The sequence below is a fragment of the Phaseolus vulgaris genome, chromosome 10 (assembly GCF_000499845.2).
Source record: "Phaseolus vulgaris cultivar G19833 chromosome 10, P. vulgaris v2.0, whole genome shotgun sequence".
Lineage (NCBI taxonomy): Eukaryota > Viridiplantae > Streptophyta > Magnoliopsida > Fabales > Fabaceae > Phaseolus > Phaseolus vulgaris.
The window spans coordinates 40255696-40276580 of NC_023750.2; the positions used below are offsets into that span (position 1 = coordinate 40255696).

At 32.6% G+C, this 20885-nt stretch overlaps 3 protein-coding genes across 3 annotated transcripts; 1 reads left to right on the forward strand and 2 right to left on the reverse strand.

Annotated features, from left to right (window-relative positions):
* The first annotated feature begins 4615 nt into the window (after window positions 1-4615).
* On the forward strand, window positions 4616-7086 carry LOC137818349 (chlorophyll a-b binding protein 7, chloroplastic-like). The gene is made up of 4 exons (XM_068621706.1): window positions 4616-5039; window positions 5256-5476; window positions 6127-6641; window positions 6901-7086. Exons 1-4 carry the CDS (start codon window positions 4984-4986, stop codon window positions 6916-6918), a joined length of 810 nt encoding a protein of 269 aa, XP_068477807.1. The 5' UTR covers window positions 4616-4983; the 3' UTR covers window positions 6919-7086.
* Window positions 7087-8117: 1031 nt separating this feature from the next.
* Window positions 8118-11877, reverse strand: LOC137818350 (probable inactive purple acid phosphatase 29). Its single transcript, XM_068621707.1, has 4 exons — window positions 11228-11877; window positions 10456-10850; window positions 9764-10226; window positions 8118-8580 (listed from the first exon to the last, which is right to left on the reverse strand). The coding sequence occupies exons 1-4, from the start codon at window positions 11568-11570 to the stop codon at window positions 8573-8575; spliced, it is 1209 nt and encodes a 402-aa protein (XP_068477808.1). The 5' UTR covers window positions 11571-11877; the 3' UTR covers window positions 8118-8572.
* Window positions 11878-17083: 5206 nt separating this feature from the next.
* LOC137819274 (uncharacterized protein C594.04c-like) lies at window positions 17084-18994 on the reverse strand. The gene is made up of 3 exons (XM_068623073.1): window positions 18652-18994; window positions 18299-18562; window positions 17084-17724 (listed from the first exon to the last, which is right to left on the reverse strand). The coding sequence occupies exons 1-3, from the start codon at window positions 18883-18885 to the stop codon at window positions 17245-17247; spliced, it is 978 nt and encodes a 325-aa protein (XP_068479174.1). The 5' UTR covers window positions 18886-18994; the 3' UTR covers window positions 17084-17244.
* Between the last annotated feature and the right edge of the window lie 1891 nt (window positions 18995-20885).

The following is a 20885-nucleotide window of genomic DNA, read 5'->3' on the forward strand; positions in this document are numbered from 1 at the left end:
ATTAGAATTCACTATAATGCAACAATTAGACTTCTTTTTCTGTTCATTTAAAAGACTTGTGTGATAGTGATAGGGGTACCTGTAATGATTCAAGATATTCAGTGACTGATTTTAGTGTGTATCTTGGAAATTTCTTCATATCCTGAAAATCAAAGAAGCAAAAAACAATATCAAAGAGTTTATGTGAAGTTGAATACAAGACAATGACCATGGTTACATATGAAATTCAATGACTAACTTATCTTCTTCAAGATTTCAAAGTTCCTTTTGAACAACTATCTATTCTATACTGATACAATGACTCAGCAAGATACATTGTAGCAAATTCAGTATTTCATGAACGTATAAAATACAATACATAGAAATGGATTGTCACATTGTTAGAGAAAAATTGAAGAAGAGTTTCATACATTTGCTTCCTATTTCTACCACAAAACAACTGATTGACATTTATACCAAAACCTTAAGTCCTCAATGAGTATTTATTCCAAACTGGATCTCATCAATATTTGCCCCCGACTTAAGGGAATTAACAAAGGATATGGATACAAGGTTTCTAGAAGGAAGCTAATATTAATAATGTATTTTCTTATTCTTACCTGTTTTTTTTTATTTATGTCTAGTCTTTAATTTGTCTTTTTTTTATTCTAATTTTTATTGGTTTTTATTTTACATTATCTCTCTTAAACTAGACCTACCATAAGTATATTATTAGTATATATTGAGACTCTTTGTTTTGATCTAGGTAAAAAAAAAAATAGAAAAAATATTCTTTGTTTTTTTTTCTCTTTTGTTTTTATCTCACTTCTTTATTTATAATAGAAATTATAAATCACTTTTGAAAGATTAGTTGATATACTGATGCATGCACAAATACCTAAATTCTTCTTAGATATTTTCTATTAATAAAGTTATCAAAGGCAATGATGATGCAGTTGATCATAAGAATTAAACAATGAAAAATATAAAATATGAAGGGACCATTTCAATTAAACTAACTTAGAGGTCCATCAAGATAATCATGTGTGTCATGGAAGTGTAAAATTATAGTAATAAATTAGTGGTTTTATTTTTCATGATAAAAATTTCCCCAATAACCTTGCAGTAATTAAAGTACGTGATTTTGAAAAGATAATTTAAATTATGGCTTTAGTTCCTAAATTAACGGGTTTCGAAATTGTATGGAACAATGGAGACTTTGAAATTACAAAAAATAATGAGATTTGAAAATTGTTGAAAATAATAAAAGTTTGGAAAAAGTAGAAAATAATAAAAATTTGGAAACCACTAATAATAATGGAATTTCAAAACCGTCAGAAATAACATGAGTTTTAAAAGTTATCAAAAATAAAGAGGATTTAAAAACTAAAAAAAATAATTGTCTTGCAATAGTTGATAAAAATTATGATAATCCGTGACGCTAAATTTAAAAAAAAAACAAATCTCAAAAATTATTAACTATAACCATCTTAAAAATATTTTTTTCTAGTGAATAGTGAACGAGTCTTCCTCTAAATTGTATAATATGTAACTAGTTAAATATGAAATTATTATTCAGAATTGTCCAATTCAACTCACAAATTATTACGACTTCCTATTCCTAAGAAAAAAAAACTTCAAAACTATTTATAACGTTAACCCTTACAAAACATTCACCTTTAACAATAATGTTTATCAAATCCAATCTTCAAAGCAAAAACTCACATGTAAAAGTATCAATAAAGAACAACAATGAATATTTTGGAAGTTAAATTAAAATAGACAATTTTTAAAAAAAGTACAAGAGGAAAATATGGCTGCAGAGGAGAGGAAGTAAAAGCCTCCTAAAAATTACTATGGAAAACAAAGATGCTCGTTTGCAAAACACATTTTTTATTTTATTAAAAAGTACTTTTTCGTTACCCACGGCACTAACTTTGAATAGAACATTTTCTAAACGGAATTTTTTTTAAATTAAATCAATTAAAAAGAAGCTAAAAATCTTAATTATGGAGGTTAAAAAATTTAAATCTAAAATTTGGTTCAACTAAGAAGTGATAGAGTCGAAGACAAAATTTTCTTAAAGTCTACCTAATCTCGCTAAACTTGCATAAACAATGAAATTAACATTTATTTTTTTATAGCCTGTGTTTGGATCAGGGGTGGCCCTGTAGTGCGGACGGATTATAGGGTGATCATCCCATTTGGTTTTGTGGGAGGGAGAGGGTAAGTGGAAAGGAGAGTGTTTTTTGGATCATGTGAAATATGAGGAGAAAGGAGAGTGGGAAGCATGGAAAACCAAAGGATTGGTTGAATGACCATGGTGCCCCTATTCACATTACACAACAATAACCTCTTTTACTTTGCATCGGAAGTCGTTGCTGCAAGCACCGCATCACAGTGGTCAATCAGTACGCATGAGATTCCTTACTTTGATTTAGGAATCTCTTTGGCCAATTTGAATGGAAATGAATGCAGAAGTGTGTTGGTGAGAGAGTAGGTGCATCATAATTGTGATGCACCATTATATAAGGCCCTTCGAAGCTAATGAAGCAGGCACCACATCTGTCTAGCCTTCACACAAAGAGTTGCAGTGGTATAGGGTGCTTGGAGAGGGTCTTCAGTGAGCATAGAGGTAGGAGAGTGAATTTGGTAGTTCATGTTTGCCCTGGGGTAACGTTATTTTCATTTTAGTTTGAACCATAATCGATTATCATTGAAAAATAACGCACTACATAATCGATTATGTAGTTAATAATCAATTATAGTTGTGACATAATCGGTTATCTGAGCATTTTTGGCAAACATAATCGATTATCGATCCTTTGTTATTTTGACTATAATCGATTATCTGTTACCATAATCGATTATGTTAGATTTTGAACTACAAGAATAATCTGTGGATAATCGATTATGTGGCTTTTATAAGGGAAGTGATAATCGTTTATGTTCATGGTTTTCCAGATTTTTTATTTTTTGATTTTTTTTAAATATATTAATTTTGTTATTCATAATAATGAAAATCATTATTAAAATTAATTTTATATATATATATTTATATATATAACATAACATAATTTAACAATCATAAATAATATTAAAATTTTGTAAATAAATTAACTTAAGTAAAAAATAAATTTAAATTAATAAAATGTTAAATAATAAAATTATACTTAAATTTAAAATTATAATTCATTATTTCTTTCAATTTTACATTTTTTTTATTTATAAATGAAACTTAAAATTATTTTAATTAACTAAAATATGCAGAAAAGATTAATTATTATTTATTCTTATTTTATATACAAGGGTAAATTTGTAATCTTACAAATTTTACTATTCAAAATAATTTATAATATTCTTACAACTATCACATCACTCACTAATTTCAATCAACTTTTCTCACGCATCCACTCTAAGCATGTGTTTGGATTAGGAGTGACACTGTAGCGCAGACAAATTTGAGGGTGCCACTCCCGTTTGGTTTCGTTAGAGAGGGAGGATGAGGGTGAGATTGAGTGAAACATGGGTGGTTTTTGGTTGCTCTCAAATACGAAGAGAAAGGAGAGTGGTTAGAGAGGAAAGCCACGTAAGATATAATGAAATACCATCGTGCCCTTACTTTTCTTCACCGTCTTCGTTCTCACGCATCCCATGCTTCTTCTTCTTCCTCTGTTACTCTCGATCTCTTCTCTTCTCTCAGCACTCCTCCTTCAAATTTAGGTTTTCATATTAACTTGAGCTTCTTTTTTCACTATGGACTTCAACTTTTCAAAAAAAAATTGCATTACTTTGTTTCGTCCTGTACCCTTTATATTCTTATATCACCCTTATAATTTAAAAATAAATAGATTTTATATTATATATTTAACTTCTAAATATCCATTTACTTTTTAAAATATATTAATTTTGTTAATAATAATAATGAAAATCAAATACGTGTAAGATTTAATTTGCAGCAAATTAAATTTGCACTGACGGTGTTATTGAATTTTTTATAAAGGCATGTATCTCAATTAGACTTGCACCTTAGATTCACATCTCAATTAATAATGTTGTTATTGAATTACACTGTTATTTTAAAAATAATTCTTATATAAATCTCATTTATTTTAAAAACATACATTAGTATTCTCTTATTTATATTACATATTTACTCTGTTAGTTCTAAAATTATTATAATACTTCTTACATTATAATGATAACAAAATAAAATTGTAATTTGAAAAAATATAAAAAATATTAGTCTTCTTATTTAATCTCTTTTTTTTCTTCTCTTTCACTCTTAACATTTATGCTTAGACTTTCAATTGGAAGTGCATGTATAGAAAATTTTCCTACTTCAAGTGAGTATTTGAATCGGATGCATAATATTTATAGTATTTAATGGGTCTTTTTACAGTTGGATCTAGATTAATCACAATTAGTATTCATAATACCTAATTTTTTACTATTTAATTATTTTAATTAATATGTTCAACCCAAATCGTTCTCTCGATACCCGAATTATTTTAAGATTTTCTTAACTTATATTGACATCTCAATTTTAAAAAAATTATCCACAAATCTTCCATTTGTTTTAAAATATTATATATATCAAACCTTCTTAATATATGTATTACTTAATTTGTATCTTAGGTGAATGATTCCCACAGAAATGGTGATTGGTGTGGTGTGGAGTAAAGACACAGTCAACAACATGGAACAATCTGTCTTGTGGTGGCAGTGGCAGTTGCAATGTATGCCACAAAGACATGGTTCTTGGTCTGACAAATGTGAACCACTAGATTCTGATTTTTTAAGAAAACCTATCCTATGAGATTCTGCATGCTACGTGGCAACTCACCATCTGATTTCTGATTCACACTCCTATCCTTTGAGATAAGAACACACATAACAAAATTGCATTCTCTTCCCACTCATCATTTAATCACGCACACACACATCACCACAACACAGCAAATCTCTAAGCTAACACTTCATCTCTCTTGGTGAAAGCCTTCCATGGCTTCCTCCTGTGCTTCCTCTGCCATTGCAGCTGTTGCCATCTCCACCCCAAGGCAAGTTCATAATTTCCTCCTGCCCATGCATATTATTACTTCTAATACAAACGTTACGTCAAATGTTTCATGCAATATTATTGTCCTATAAGTAAAACGATGAAACATTGAAAACATGTGATTCGATTCATGTATATACTCATGTGACCCTTTGCTTGGTCATTCATTGAAATTGAACCTAGTACTGAGTACTTAACACATTTTAAATGCATGCAGTTCAAAAAATGGATCACTCTTGGGAACCGCAAAAGCTTCTTTTCTGAGTGGGAGGAAACTGAAGGTGAACAGTTTGACAGCACCAGTTGGAGCACGATCCAGCACTACAGTGTGTGCAGTTGCTGATCCTGATAGGCCTCTGTGGTTCCCAGGAAGCACTCCTCCTCCATGGCTAGATGGCAGTTTGCCAGGGGATTTTGGCTTTGATCCTCTCGGTCTTTGTAAGCTCAAGCAATACACACCTTATACCTATGAAGCACTAATACTTTCATTTGTTTCGCATATCCAATAAGGATAATTCAAAGCTCTTTAAATTATACAAGCCTTCATAAAAGTATGAATACTAGATATAGTTTCAAATGAGACATGTTCAATTAAGAATTCAACTTCATAAAACAAACTTATAAAGTGAGATTTGCTTCTTCCACGTATACTATGAAATGCTATAAATTTTAGTCGATATTATGAAATGCTATAAATTTTAGTCAATATGTGATTTCCAACACACTCTCACGTTGAGAAAGACAGCTTGTGTAGGACAATATATTATGGGTGGTCCCATAACAATCCAATAGCGAGTAATCTTATAAGTGCAACAAACACTTGCTAAGATATATTCGAAATGACTCTGATACTGACTCTGATACCATTTTGAAGTGGACTTTAAGCCTAATTCAACTTCATAAAATCTCTATTTTATTTTATAATACTTAATGAAACAAAAAAAAAATGGAAATTGTTCTTTGTAGACTTAGAATAATGGCATTGATGTGTTAGATACCTACCTGTTGTATATGTGCATCATAATATTAGACTGTTACTTCTTGAGAATTCAAGTGAGTGACCATAAAAGTATGTTGTGGTTGGGCAGCATCTGATCCTGAGAGCTTGAGATGGAATGTTCAGGCAGAGCTGGTGCACTGCAGATGGGCCATGTTGGGTGCTGCTGGCATTTTCATCCCAGAATTCCTCACAAAGATTGGTGTCCTTAACACCCCTTCATGGTACACTGCTGGAGAGTTGGAGTATTTCACAGACACTACCACACTCTTCGTAGTTGAGCTCTTTTTCATTGGGTGGGCTGAGGGCAGAAGATGGGCTGACATCATCAAGCCAGGCTCTGTCAACACTGACCCCATCTTTCCCAACAACAAGCTCACAGGAACCGATGTTGGGTACCCAGGTGGGCTTTGGTTTGATCCACTTGGCTGGGGAAGTGGTTCTCCAGAGAAGCTCAAGGAGTTGAGAACAAAGGAGATCAAGAATGGGAGGTTGGCCATGTTGGCTGTGATGGGTGCATGGTTCCAGCACATATACACTGGCACTGGTCCTATTGACAACCTCTTTGCTCACCTTGCAGATCCAGGCCATGCTACTATTTTTGCTGTAAGTTCATTTTACAACTGCTCTTGCCTAATTTGACTAATCTATCATGGAAAAAACTTGGATACATTTTTATAGGTATTTTAGGTAGTGATTTTTAATCTGTTGACATTTAATGGAAGTCTTCAATACCTGCATTGTGGAAATGAAATCCTGATTGGAGAATAGTACTAAAAACATGTATATAACTGTGTAAGTTTTGTTGATTTACTGCTATGGATGTGGAATTGTGTTGTGCTGACTTTATCTGTTACTGCTACAGGCTTTCACTCCCAAGTGAGAAGGGTTGGAACAACTCTATGATTGCAAGCCATGGAGAAACATTGGCAAACCTGTTTTAACTAAGTTGTAAGGCTTAAATGTCTTTAGGGGGAGTGTTTATGTCGGTGAAAGCTTGTAAAATGGCTACTTCTATAATGATGCACAGATTGATGTTTCAGTGTACAAATACCTATTTAAGTTTAGATGCATTTAATGTAAATTCAGGAAGTAATCACAATTTTTGCATGCATGCTAGGACTGCAACACAATCTGATGGTAACTAGCACGAACAGGGGACATTAGATGGTGGTAGCCTGCTGAAAATCAATGCTCTTAATCGATTATATTTATCTCATAACCACACAGAGAAAATGCACTGAAAAATATGTGAAAATTAAGCATATGATTTCCTTTATATCCCCTTTTTATTGGAAATTGAAACTTAGCCCTGAAATCTTCACAATAGTTTTACCAAATACACAACCATTGAGGTTCTCACTTTTAATATCATGCAATGGTATTGATAATAAGTAAGGTGAAGTGTTCATAAGAAGAAAGTTAATTAGAACAAATTTTTTGAAAGCAACCCATTTCCCAATATTGGTGACAAGGTGAAGGGTTCATAAGAAGAAAGTAAATTAGAACAAATTTTTTGAAGGCAACCCATTTCCCAATTCTGGTGACATTCTAGCTGCTATTGATGCATGACAAGGTGTTATTCGTAATAAATTGTGATATTCTACTTTGTGACGAGTAACTCTATTATGACATACTATATGAATATGAATACAGATCGTCTAAATATATATAATTTTTAAAATGTGAGATAGGAAGTTATATATTATATGATTATAAATTATATAGATTAATAATAGAAATTTATGTATACAATTAATTTTTTTTAACAGAAAATTAATTTTTATGGATTTACTTATTTTTATAAACATACTAAAAATTTATTTAATAAATTTAAGTTTTTAAAAAATTAATGTATTTATTATTTTTAAAATTATATTAAAATCGTGTTAAAATTAAATTTTAACAAATACTTTTGAATTTTCCACCACCACCTTTTTGAATTGAATCCTTCATCCACCACCGTTATACGAATATCAATATGTGATATATGTATATCTAACAAAAACACGCCAAAAGAGTATCCAAATCTCATAGTACAGAATCGCTGCACACACTCATTAAACCTATAACAACACAGAATCGTTGATATTGTGATGTTTATAAATGTTACTTAAAAATTGTTTTAAAAAAAATAACAGTTATCACATGAGAGTAGAACTTAATATTAAAGAAATATTTCCTTCTCTCAGACTTTAATTGCACAAATTTAAGGAGGAATCTTTTTATGATATTGTGCTTCTTTTATCCTTACACAAAAATAACAACAAAACCGTTTCTGGTTTCAAGACTACATATAAAAACTTCAAATTAATGACATGATCCTACAAGTTGTTGGTATGGAGTATGGATGGTTGAATTTCTAGTGCACCTTGTTTATGAGCCTTTCACTTCTATTTTACTGAATCACATGATATGTATATTAAAGAGTATCAAATTTATGGAATAGCAACTCGTTACAGAACAGCCTCATGTGGATATCAATATCTGTCTGCATATTTTTCAAATGCTCAAGCGCCTCCATTTGGCTTTTATTCTTAGGTACCTGCAATGAAAACCAAAACAAACAATGAATCCATGTAGATAACAGTAAATAAAATGAAAAACAAAGAAATTATGTAACGTGAGTAAATGATGCTGTGGATAAATTATTGACTCCTAAATCTTTCTTCACTGTTTCGTCTATAATTTTTCTCAGACTCCCTTTGTCTAAGGATTAGGATACCATCTAATTTACTTTTCTTATTGGAACTTCTGGTGTTCTTCACAACATGTCCAAACTCCCTAAGGCGAGATTCTAGTATTCTATGATCTTTTCTACCGGAAGGATACCCTTCAAGTTCAATCACACATAACTCTATACATCTTCCTAATTTACTGATGTAATTCTAATCCATAGGATATTTTCACTATTTCATTTCAAGTGCAATGCCATAGCTGAAATATTCATTACTAAGTTGCAGAAAAACTTGGTATTTTTATTGCAGAAAAATACAGGGATGAACTTCCTTATTAGCTTAATAGAACACTCACATAGCAGCTCCTAGAGGGACTGCACCTCCCAAGTCAAAAGGCCCTAATTTTCTTCCAAATGATAAGAAGATCTGTGTTTACCGACCTTCTTATTTCTAGGAAACATGCCTTATTTCTTCAACTAGCTAACCTAAGTAACTACTACTTGGGGGTTACTGTTTCCTTAGAATATAAAAAGGAATATCCTCATATACTTTCCAATCCTACAGCAATTGCTTAATTCTCTCCTACAGCATGGCAGAACTATTCCTACATGTCATTGCAATTCATAAACTTCACTCTTTAAATCACATTTGTGGTTAGTAATTTGGTTCTTCTCTCCCCACTCATCACCATCCAGACCATAAAATTTCAGCATTTCAGAATAAAAAAAGGAAAGAGATGAAACTTCAATATTTCTTCTTTACTTTCACCTTCTTCCAATTATATAGTTTACTTTACCACAGTAATATGCTTTTAAACTCAGATTGTACTTTTAATACTTTTCTTCTAAATTCCCTGAAAAGTTCTTGACAGAACAATATTCTTATTCCCTTGTCTTGAGCTAAAATGTTCGATTATGAATTTTTAGCATTTCTTTCCATAAGCAATTGTTTCCTAATTATAGACTAATCTTAAGATAAATTCCATCCTTCATTGTCTAGCCAATTTATGCAGAACAGGAGTAGTCTTATAAGTATCACAGGATATCTTACCAGGAGAGCTCTTGCTCCACAGGACCTCGCCATCAATTCCAGTAAGATGCTGATCATCAAGGCGTTTCCATGTTTTAATTGACTTAACATCTCCCCAACCTCCTTTCTCCGTTTTCTCCAAGCTAGCTACCACCACTCTTGCTCTCCTAGACCACCCCGCCTTTCCATAAGCATGGTATCCAAATCCCCCAGCATAACAAAGTTGTATATTCTTAATCTTTCCGCAGAAGTCATTCAGGTGATCATGGCCAGTGAAAACTGCCTTCACATCTCCTGCTGAAACCAAGGTTGAGAAGAAGCCAGAGTTCACAGAAGCAGAGCTAATGCCATCGCCATCCGGTTCCAGTTTCACACCTATCATGTTTGATGAGTCAAAAATAGCATATTCTGGCAGAGGGATGTGGAAATATGTAAGACCAGGAGCAGCATCTTTCTGGGGCATTGGTCCACTTGTATATGCTTTCTGCAGGATAAAGAAAGAGTAAGAGGTCAATCCAAATATTAGCAATGAAAACTGAAAAATAAGCCACATGTTTAATTTCCATTCACAAGAAAGTGTTTTGAGAAAATATTTGTTTGGTAGAAGTTGTCATAGTTTCACTTTTGTTCCTACTTTCATAGGCTTGTATTGGAAATGTTGAAAAAGTGGTGGATTTGTAATTTTTTTATGAAATAGGAAATGAAAATTGAACCTTAAGCTTTGCAGATGTTTGTTGGAACCAAAGTTGCTGGGAGGGCTTGATCCAATCATAACCAGAAATTGAAGAAACTTTGGAATAATCTCCACTATCAAGAAAGTATAGGTTGAGCACTGATTTATTTTCAAAACCAGAGCCTTCAACTCCTCCAACCTCCAAGTTATAGTTCCCAAAACCATCAATGCTATGTACTTCTGGAGGATTTAATTTGGATAAGGTGTTTTTCATCCCAACAATATGCTTCATCACCCCTCCCCTAGAGAGGGTTCCTTCCTGGTCATGGTTGCCCAAAACAGCTACCCAAGGAATGTTTGATGCAATTGCAGGAGCAAATGCAGCTTCCAATGATTTAACCGAATCCATGGAATCATAGCCAAAGATATTGTCTCCTGTCACACCACAACAAACATGCTCCATTGGTTATATCAGACATCATTAATCAATGAAACTTATAACTTCGAATTAGATGTGCAACTGATGATTAACCAACGTAAAAATAAACTACAAACCAAAAAAAAAACAAAATTTTAACTCGAGTTCCTTTCATTTCCATCCGGCTACAAGTAAATAGAATAACATGCTCTTTGTCTTTGATTTCTTATCAAATAACTAGGGTATAAAATATTATCAGCCAGAAAAACATTCCACTCGAAAGAATGAAGGGAAAAGGTCATTTTCTTAAATCAAGAAAAAGGAAAGCAAAGAAGCCAAAAAATGCAACAATTAGAAATCAAATGAAATGATAACTAAAAACAAGACTAGTTACCAGTGAAGACAATAAGATTGGGCTTCTCAGCTTGGATCATTCTGTTAATAAAGGCAGTGGTATTGAGGTCAGAGCAAGAAAAATTCTGAGAAGGGAGCACATTCAAGCAAGGTGTGATCTTGCCATTTGCATAGTGCATATCTGCCACCTGCAATATCTTGAATTCTCCATTTTGGCCAAACCTTAGCTTTTGGTTCTGTTGAGGTGATGGGGGGTCTGCTTGTGTTGCAGCTGAGACACGTATAGCAGTCAAACAAAACCACGACACTGTTAACACCAAAACCATGAAATCCAAACCCCTTCTCCCCTTGGTGCCAAACACATTTCCTTTACTTGAAATCATCACTGTTTTTGGGAATTTAGGAGCCAAACACCAAAAAAAACTTAACTTGTACCCGTACTCCTGGTGGGATTAAAATAGGGATATATATATAGGCTTGAGCTAGGCAACTTTGGAAAGTAAAGTAAGGACCTTTATCTTTTTTTTTTTTGTGGGTAATGATTAATGGTAATTAAATATGTTTCATGGCTTTGGTTTTTGACATAGGAAGAAGACAACGTGAAAGGAGCAGTAACATTAGAATGTGGCTTTGTGAAGTAGGAACACAAAACAATTGTTAGGGATGTGTCATTGTCTGAGTGTCAGGTTGATGATAAGCTTAGTTAGATTGATTGAACCAAGGTAATTAAGTATGAGCCAACTGGCAACTGCCGAAGGATATTCTCAGGGACAAATTCAAGAGTCATGACATGATTCTGTTTCCTCCATCGTAAAATGAGTAGTTCATGACCATTTTGTAATCTCAGAGGGAATTTCGTATGATTTTTTTTAACAATGGGAATTTTACTTTGAGAGAACTAGAACAAATACTATAAAATAATTGTACATCACAACTTATTCATGAAGAACATAGGTATCTAAGTTTAAAGTGACACAATTTTAGTCTGATCTATTGACAGAAAAGACACTGAGTTAAACTCACTGGTTCACCTCAATTAAATGTCATGTAAGTTACTCAAATAATTACCAAACTTAAACTTTCACCTGATGCAAAATTAAAGATATTAATTAAAGATACCAAACATTAACAAACAAGGTTAAATATGGATCAACCAAAAATTAGGCATGAACAAGGTTCAAGTAGTATAAATATCAAGTAAACCAATAAATAATTTTGTTTCTAGAAGCTATTAATCAACATACATCACAATATCTAATTTGAGTAGCAGAATGTAGACATCGAGAATGGAAAGGTACCTCTACCAAGACCATAAAACGATCCAAGAAGACTCAACTTACATGTAAATTCTTTAAATATTTAGTGGTTGACTTGACTTGTAATAACAATAATGAAATTGACGTTTCTTTAGGTGGCTGGTCAATAATGAGCTGCTTCTAGGAAAAAGAGGAAACAAACGAAAAAGCATTTCATTATCATTTAAACTAAAGGTTTACCCATAAAAGAAAAACCTACCAATGGTTAATGTATTAATTAGTTTTATGATAAGATTTTTCTTTGAATTTAATTGAAAGGATATCATATCAGGGAATTTAAGACTCACCTAATTATAGCTACTCAAACCCAGACCATAGAAAAGATATTTAATATGCCTGGAAAACTAGACTGTGTGGCATATGGCATTTACTATATATTTAAGACTGCATTGAATGTGACAACCTCTGTTATGGTCTCTATTGAACACTCGTGGCCATTCTTATCTGTGAAACCATTGCAGAAAGAGATCTCAAGTCCCAATGTCTCACATGCAAACAAATGATAAACAAAATTAAGGATCTGCATTTTACTTTTATTTCACCCTCTTGTTTTGTTTTGTCTGAATAAACAAGTGGAAACCCAATATAGTACTATAGTTAGTTGATAGTTGTATTTTTCAATAAAAATCGATAATTTTTAGAGAATTCAGATACCAAAATGAAAGTTACAATAATACTATGTAAATTGTCCATCACAGAAGGATCTTTCTGAGAAGTTATCCTTCTTTCTTCTCATCCATTGCTTTATGCTTTGTCTCTTGGCCTAGTCAGTTTAATCATATTTTATTCATTTAATAATATTCACTTCCCTTCACGAGTGGGCATTAAGTACAAAAAAGACAACCAATGCTCGTAGTTATGGTCAGGATTCGGAATCAAACAGTTTCAAAGTTGATTAACCAAAGCTTATATGTTGCTTTTAAAAATTGAAAAAGTTAATGGTCCAGTCTTGATGATAGCAGTTAATTTTGCTTTCACATGGAAGGAATTTGGGATATCTCATTGTTTTTTGGCTTATCAGTCTTGTCAGTGTTCAGTCTGTGATACATCATCCTCTGTGAATACTAGTAAGCAAATTAGAGGCTAATAGTTACAACTTACAAGTCATTTTTATTAACACATCACTCATTAGCATCATAATCAGTAAGGGAAAAAAAACAAAGCATTAACCTTAGGGGGTCTCATCTTGTATTTTCAGATATGGTCTAATTGGGGAGGTTCTGCTTCTTTGGAACATCATGGAAAATAGGGGGAACTTTCCATGCACATGATGGAACACGATCACTATAGTTAAGCATTTCACACTAGCTTATTTAACTTTTCTTTTGGTTCAGGATACAAAAATGTGAAGAATACAAATTTTCCAAAGCACTCTTTTACTCACTATTTTCTAATTTCTGCAAAGCGTGTAGAAAAAAAGGATGTCCAAGACCAAGACTTTGTCACTGGTATTTCATTCCTTTGAAGACCTACTCTACAAGGGAAACGTTCAACACGGGCATAACAACACACGCATTCAACATGACCAAAATTTCCACACTACTTTATCAAAATTTTCTTCTCATTTAGGATAGAGAAAGTGTTACCGTAACCGTGAAGGACTATCACCTCGTCAAGACTCACACGAACTAAGAAGACTAATAAAATTCTAATTGTCCAATAACTAGACAGATTCTAAAAACCAGGTAATCATTGTTCATTATTAATAACACCGAGTGTCGAACACCGAAATCTCACTTGAATGTCGAAGTGTCTTTTATAGATAGCATCCGAACTTAGAGTTCAGGAAGACAGGAAGTAGTGAAATAAAATGAGAACACAAAGACCATTTTAAGAGAAAAAAAAGGATAAGTAGACCGATCGATCGAAATGACAATCTTTCTCTTGGTTCAACTTCGATGACAATTACCATTACAAATTTTCCAACACTTTATGCACTTAATTCATAAAAAAAGAAAGCCTGTTCAGAAAAGGATGTCCAAGAGTGTGTCTACGTGAATGACAAGGTACACAAATTTAAAGAACTGCACGTAAAATCAACTGTTCACACCATGTTTTCTTGAGGGTGGACTGAGAGACTAAGGAGTTGTATTTGAACTGGGGACTGCAGGGACTAATATTGTCAGAACAAATGTGAAATCTTGAAGAGATGAGAACTGAGACTGCTAAGAAATTTACTAAGAGATAAAATGTTATCATGAAAAATCATAGAAATGATAGATTTGATTTTAAATCCTCCTATTTCTTAAGAATGGACAAACTCAAGAGGAAAATTCGTAGTCAATTGTATTATTCAAATGCAGAATTGTAATTTTAATTACTATGAAAACTACTTTTTGTGATATTTGATCTTAAAACTAATTAATATTTTTTTTGTAAAATCTTGTCCAAAAGTCTCTAGAAAGTTTGAATGTGTGAGGTCGTTTCAGTAAACCGTCAAGTCTCATAATCTCTATTTGGACTTAAATTATCATATGAAACTATCTAAAGTGACTATTCTGTTCAATTACGAGAAACATTCTTAATGTGTTTTTCTTGTTAATCTTATGCACGTTTCTCTTAGGTCAGTATTGTTATGTGAATAAACAAATTTATTAAGAAAAGGTTAATCCGAAATATATAATTTGGAATTTAAAAGGGGTGCTACTACTGGCTGAGATTTTTGGGTTGTAGGAAAATGAGGTCTGGAAAATTACTTTTGCATCCAATTTTTATATGAAATGGTAAAAATTTAAATAAAATTAGGTGTGGATTAAAATACATTCCGAAAATCTCTTTTCAGAATACGTTTTTAAATTTGGATTTTCAGAACACTTTTCTGTAATCTCTTGTTCAGATGAAAATTTGTTTTCTGGAAATTTCTTTTTTAGAACATGTTTTTTTATTCTGAAATTATTTTTTCTGAATGAAATTTTGATTTTCAAATTCTATTATGAAATTTCATTTCCATAACACAAAAATTTATTTCGGATTTGCTTGTCCAAAATGTATTTTTTTATGGATTTTCAATTCTGAAATAAAGAGCAAATTTGGTTGCCTGCATCTATCATCTTTCAAAATTTTCAAAATTCTCCTTTTTGAAATCCATAATTTAAAAAATACAATTTAAAAACAAACAATATCGCATTATAAAAAAGTAAATCTGAAATGAAAAAAATACATTTGGAAAAAGAAAATCCAGAATATAAAATATAGAAATACATTCCAAAAATTCAATTCCGAAAATGTATTTTGGAAAAAGGGTTCTTTATTCATACACTCTTTTTATTTGAGGTCATTTTTGACATTTTGCATGAAATTTTTGTCATTTTAATGATAAATCGGATGCAGGTTGAAATTGATATGTTAGAGGTAGAATTCGGCTTTGACGGATGCAGGGCACAATTCATTGGATGATGGAAGAAGGGTGTTTCTCCCTGCACCCCCAACAAATGGCTTCGTGCACCCTATCATTTTCAAAAAAATATCATTTTATTCCTTTTAAAAATGCCTTCCAAATTAACTTTTTCTTGAATATTTCCGGAACATATTTTCCATAACACATTTTATAAATTCTGAATTTACCAATCTGGAAATTAAAAAATGTGTTCTGGTATTCTGGAATGATTTTTTATCTTTTGAATTTCCTGAAAACACTTTGCTTATGGAATCCTTATTCCAGAATCACCCAAAATTATCAAGGATAATCTGGTACTTCAAAAAATATAGGAGTGTAGGAAGAAAAATATACGGGTGCAGGAAGAAATATCCATGAAGAATTAGCCTGAGGCCCGACACCTCAGGTACAAAGAAAACTAAAGGGAAAAAAAAATCCAATGGCATCTGAACACTGAAAAGAGTTGACTATTCAAGATGTGCCTCGCAGAATTTCTTTCTGAACCATCAAAAGAAAACTCTAAATTCAGCTCAACACTAATACCACTTGCTCATTACCTACATTCTTGAGTCTAAATGTAATCTTTGTGACTCATCTCATTGAAAATATTGTATGTTCTTTACATTATGGAATATGCAAATAAATTGTGTTGGCACATAAATAGGAGGATTTTGGTCATGAACTAACCTGAGCAAACATTTTTCCTATACATGTGTCAGAATCTCAAACCAAAACCTTTGGCATATGCATTCTGTTTAAAGATCTAAAGTGGCTAACACACACTTCAAAGCTCTCTATGTTAGAAAATTTAGATGGATATATCTCTTTCCCACACTACATAGTGGTATATTCTACTTCTTTGACTTCTGTATTTATGGGAGCACTCACGACTCATGGCAATGTTTGAAGGTTAGGGAAATAGACATTCTTTGGATATCAAATTGCAACCATGACAGAGCTTCTAAATTGATGACACATTTTATATTATGAAATCATGATCTGAAACAGAAATATTCTAAAAACTAGACAACACAAGTAATTGAACTGGTAAAAACACTAGTTATGTACAATAATTCTTTAGGGCTCCAGGCTTTCCTGTGAACAGAAAGAAGCCTAGATAAAGGGCTAGTGAGAATGCATATCCACAGCCAAATACACTATCAAAGGCATTTTGAAGCTGAAAAAGGAAGTATAACTCCAAATGTAGCAGAATCATTAAGATTTTATACAACATTACAGCAAAATACATATATAGAATACGTACAACTTATGATTGCATTAAATAAATAAGAATGATGCAAAATTTATAAGATACCAAAATGATAGTTTTACAAAAGCAACCATAACCACAGCACCAAGAAAAAATCAAGTCTTCTTATTTTTAACTTCTGAAGAAGAGGACTTGAACCAAGGTATCCACACAGAGGTTGTCTTTTGATATAGCCTAAACGCTTCTGCTCTACTTTCTTTTTTCAACATTCGGTCCTCCACAAGCTTAGTCACATAAGCCAAACACATAGTATTAACCAAAGCTCCAATAAAGGTCCACCCAAGTCCCAGATTCCATGCAAACACAGCCAGCCCCCACCACCACAGCTGCTCACCAAAGTAATTTGGATGCCGGCAGTAATACCACAAGCCACTGTCAAGAACAGGAGCCACAGGTTTACCAAGCCCCTTCAGCTTGTTGTTTCTATTCATAAACTCATAGAGCTGTGTATCAGAAAAGTATGCTATCACAATGCCAAATAAACAGACAACAGTAGCCGCCAAGTCCCACATGCTCAGTGGCTGATTGACAGTATGGACCGCATACAAGGGAAGGGACAATGCAATCAAAAACATCTGCATAGACAAGAACCACATTACAAAAGGAATACACTCAATTCAATAAAACAACAAACAAACCAAACATGTAACAAGCAGGTTCAAGTAGTTCTGTTACAGCATATACATCATTACAACAATGAAACACTACAAGAAAAGATACAGAATTAACTTACTTCCACTGGCAGTCAAGAAATTTCTATTATATACATTAGAGAACAATGCTTATATAATGAATGAATTCTCTCATCTTCCCTTGTTGCACAATGCAATTAATCGTCTCAAATTACAAGGCAACATCAAAATTGGATCAGGTTCCTACCGTCTGCTCCAAAATGTCAAGTCAGGTCAAGATTCAGATCGTCCCATGAACATAAAATTCAAGGCATCTCGTTAAGTTCATTTAAGAACAGTTTTCCATAGACACCTTAATAGTGAAAACACCTCATCGTCACTCTTATTTTTCTCTATCGTTTTCTGCTTGTCGCATCATATCATCTATACCGTACAGTTTTCTCCCATGAATCTGTTCCTTCATCTAAACTTCATTTGGACACCAATGACTAAAAGGAGAACAATGAGAAAAGTTTACCTGTTGGGAGACATAGACAGCAAAGAATGAAATCCACCACCATTGCTTTCCATACTGTTCATTCATCTCAGTGAAACGCCAGTCTTCCCTGGCACCCCATTGCCACCCTTCTCTCCTGAAATAGTTATGAGTGAGCCTCACACTCCACACCCAAGTCAATAAAACCACGATCCTAGACCTCCACAAATCATAATGCGCTAAAGGGTGAGTGGCATAGTAGTGAACAAGCATCACAGGTATCACAGTCCAATAGGGGTCAATCATCTGCACCATCAACATCAAAAGACATTAACTTGAAAGCAAATGTGAAAGTGGGTGAATGAAGAAGAAAAAAGTTGGGGCTTTGAGTGTACCCAGTGGCTGGACTGGATTAGGCCTATGACCCAGAAGAGAACATTGACGTTGAGGAAGAAGAGAGTGTTGGCTAATAGAAGAGGGTGGTGATAGCACCATGACCACAAAGTTGACCACAGTGATGAGGAATTTGGTGAGTCGTATTGGTTGAGGAATGAGAGGTAGAAGAAGATGGAGGGAAGAGGAACCAAAAATGCTATCACAGCGTTCTTCAAATTGCGGCAACTTCCCATGTTGTTGGTGTCTTGCCCTTTGAATCAATTTGATTTGATCCTATGTTGTATTGAATGTGTGCCTATAGAATCCTTTATAGCATCCTCTTTTATAGAGGAATTAGCACAAATACTTCTTTAAATCTTACTAATCTATATTAATATTGTTTTGATACTATTTTTCATACATGGTTGTATAATATGCTATTTTTTATTTATTTCCCATATAGATTAATAACTTTATTTTTTCCATCCTATAAGTATGTGTGTAACATTATGCTAATTTATTTATGATTAATAAACTTAATCCATCCAACTTGTGTAGATTTTTTCCAAACATGAATAAGTCCTGTTCTGCACAAATTGAATAAGTAATGAAAAAACTCAATATCATTTTATATCAACTTGTATAAATCTTTGTAGCATATGAAAATTTGTTCTTTAACTTATTTTAGACTTAATTATTTTTTAATCTTTGTATTAAGGATAAAAATCAATTTTGTTTTTTATATTTTAAAAATTATTGTCTCAATTTAAAAAAAAAATTAACTTTAACTTTTATTAAAATTTGATATGATGATCATTAAATTTTTAAAACTATTCAATATGATAAGTAACAAATATAATTCAATATCTAGTGTTAGAATCATTAAGTTACATAGTGATATCAATTTAACAGAATGAATGGTTTTAAAAGAAAATTGAGATCATGACCTTTTGAAAAAATTCAAAATTAAATTAACTTTTAATCTTTAATATAAAGACTAAAAAAGTAATTAAATATTTATTTTACTTCTTTTCGGTTCATACATAGGATAAAGCACAAGCCCTGAATTATAAGTGTCAATACAAAAACATTAGCACAACTTGCTTTCTGCTTGTGGCTCCCCACACACAGCCATGTTCGCCTACTCATCGATTATATGATCCATTATTTCCACGAAATGATTTGCTGATTCCATGAGCCCTGCAGCTAAGTTATTTTAATTTGATGAGTTACAAAATTCTAAGCTTCTCCTTTAACTTCAAAGAACAATTGACTTATAACATCTTTACTGGTGTTGTTCAAGTACATAAAGATCTTTGATTAAAATTTTATTGTGTAATGATTATTACTTCAATGTACTTTGGATTAGTAAAATCCAGTAGGGTAGCAACATAGTATTAATGTTTAATAAGGTGTCTATTTCCTTCTTCCTAGGCAAATTATAATTTAGTCTGAAGTGCAAACTCACCAGTGTTTGTTCAAGTTGAAGCCACTGTGGCAGTGGCATTTTCTTGATTGTGTAGAGTGTATATTTAGTTAAATGGTAAGTGAAAACAATGCTGAATTTGTCACTTAAAACATAAAGTCACAAAATATTATGCATTTCTTCTTTTCTTAATTAACAAATATGGTGAAGAAAAGTTAAACAGTGAAGGTTGAGTATTCTTTGTTACTTGTAGTGTCATTCATTCCAAACTCAAACCAGCAACAAAATGTGAGAATCTTCACGAGAAGAAGGTTGAGCATCATCACAAGGTGGGAAAGAAAGCAGAAAAGTAAATGAGCGTGGACAAGACAGACAATAAGAGAATCCAAAAATCCATAAATTAAGTGATATTGACAATAATGCTTAGCAGTGTTGTAATGATGTTAGTTGCATGTAGTTGTGACCTTAATGATATGTTAAAATCCACTCACATGATAACTTTATCATACTAACTCAATCCCATACTTGGTCCCCCACTTATCTTATATTGTGTTTGAAGGCTAACCTTCACTGATCCACTCAATCTGCCAAGAAAGAAGGAAAAAGAAAAGAATGTCACACAGCTCTGCATGCTTGAGCTGGAGGAACTTATAACAAAGTATGTTCCACCTACCATAGGGTCAGGAAACCATTTCTTATTCCTCCTCAGCATGCCTAGGCCGGCGTGTTAAATGGCTTTTCTCTGTTTAGTCTGTAAAAAGTGTGCATTGAGAAATAATTATAGGCATCATAGTGTGCTATTGCAGTCACAATTGTGAGCAACTTCTG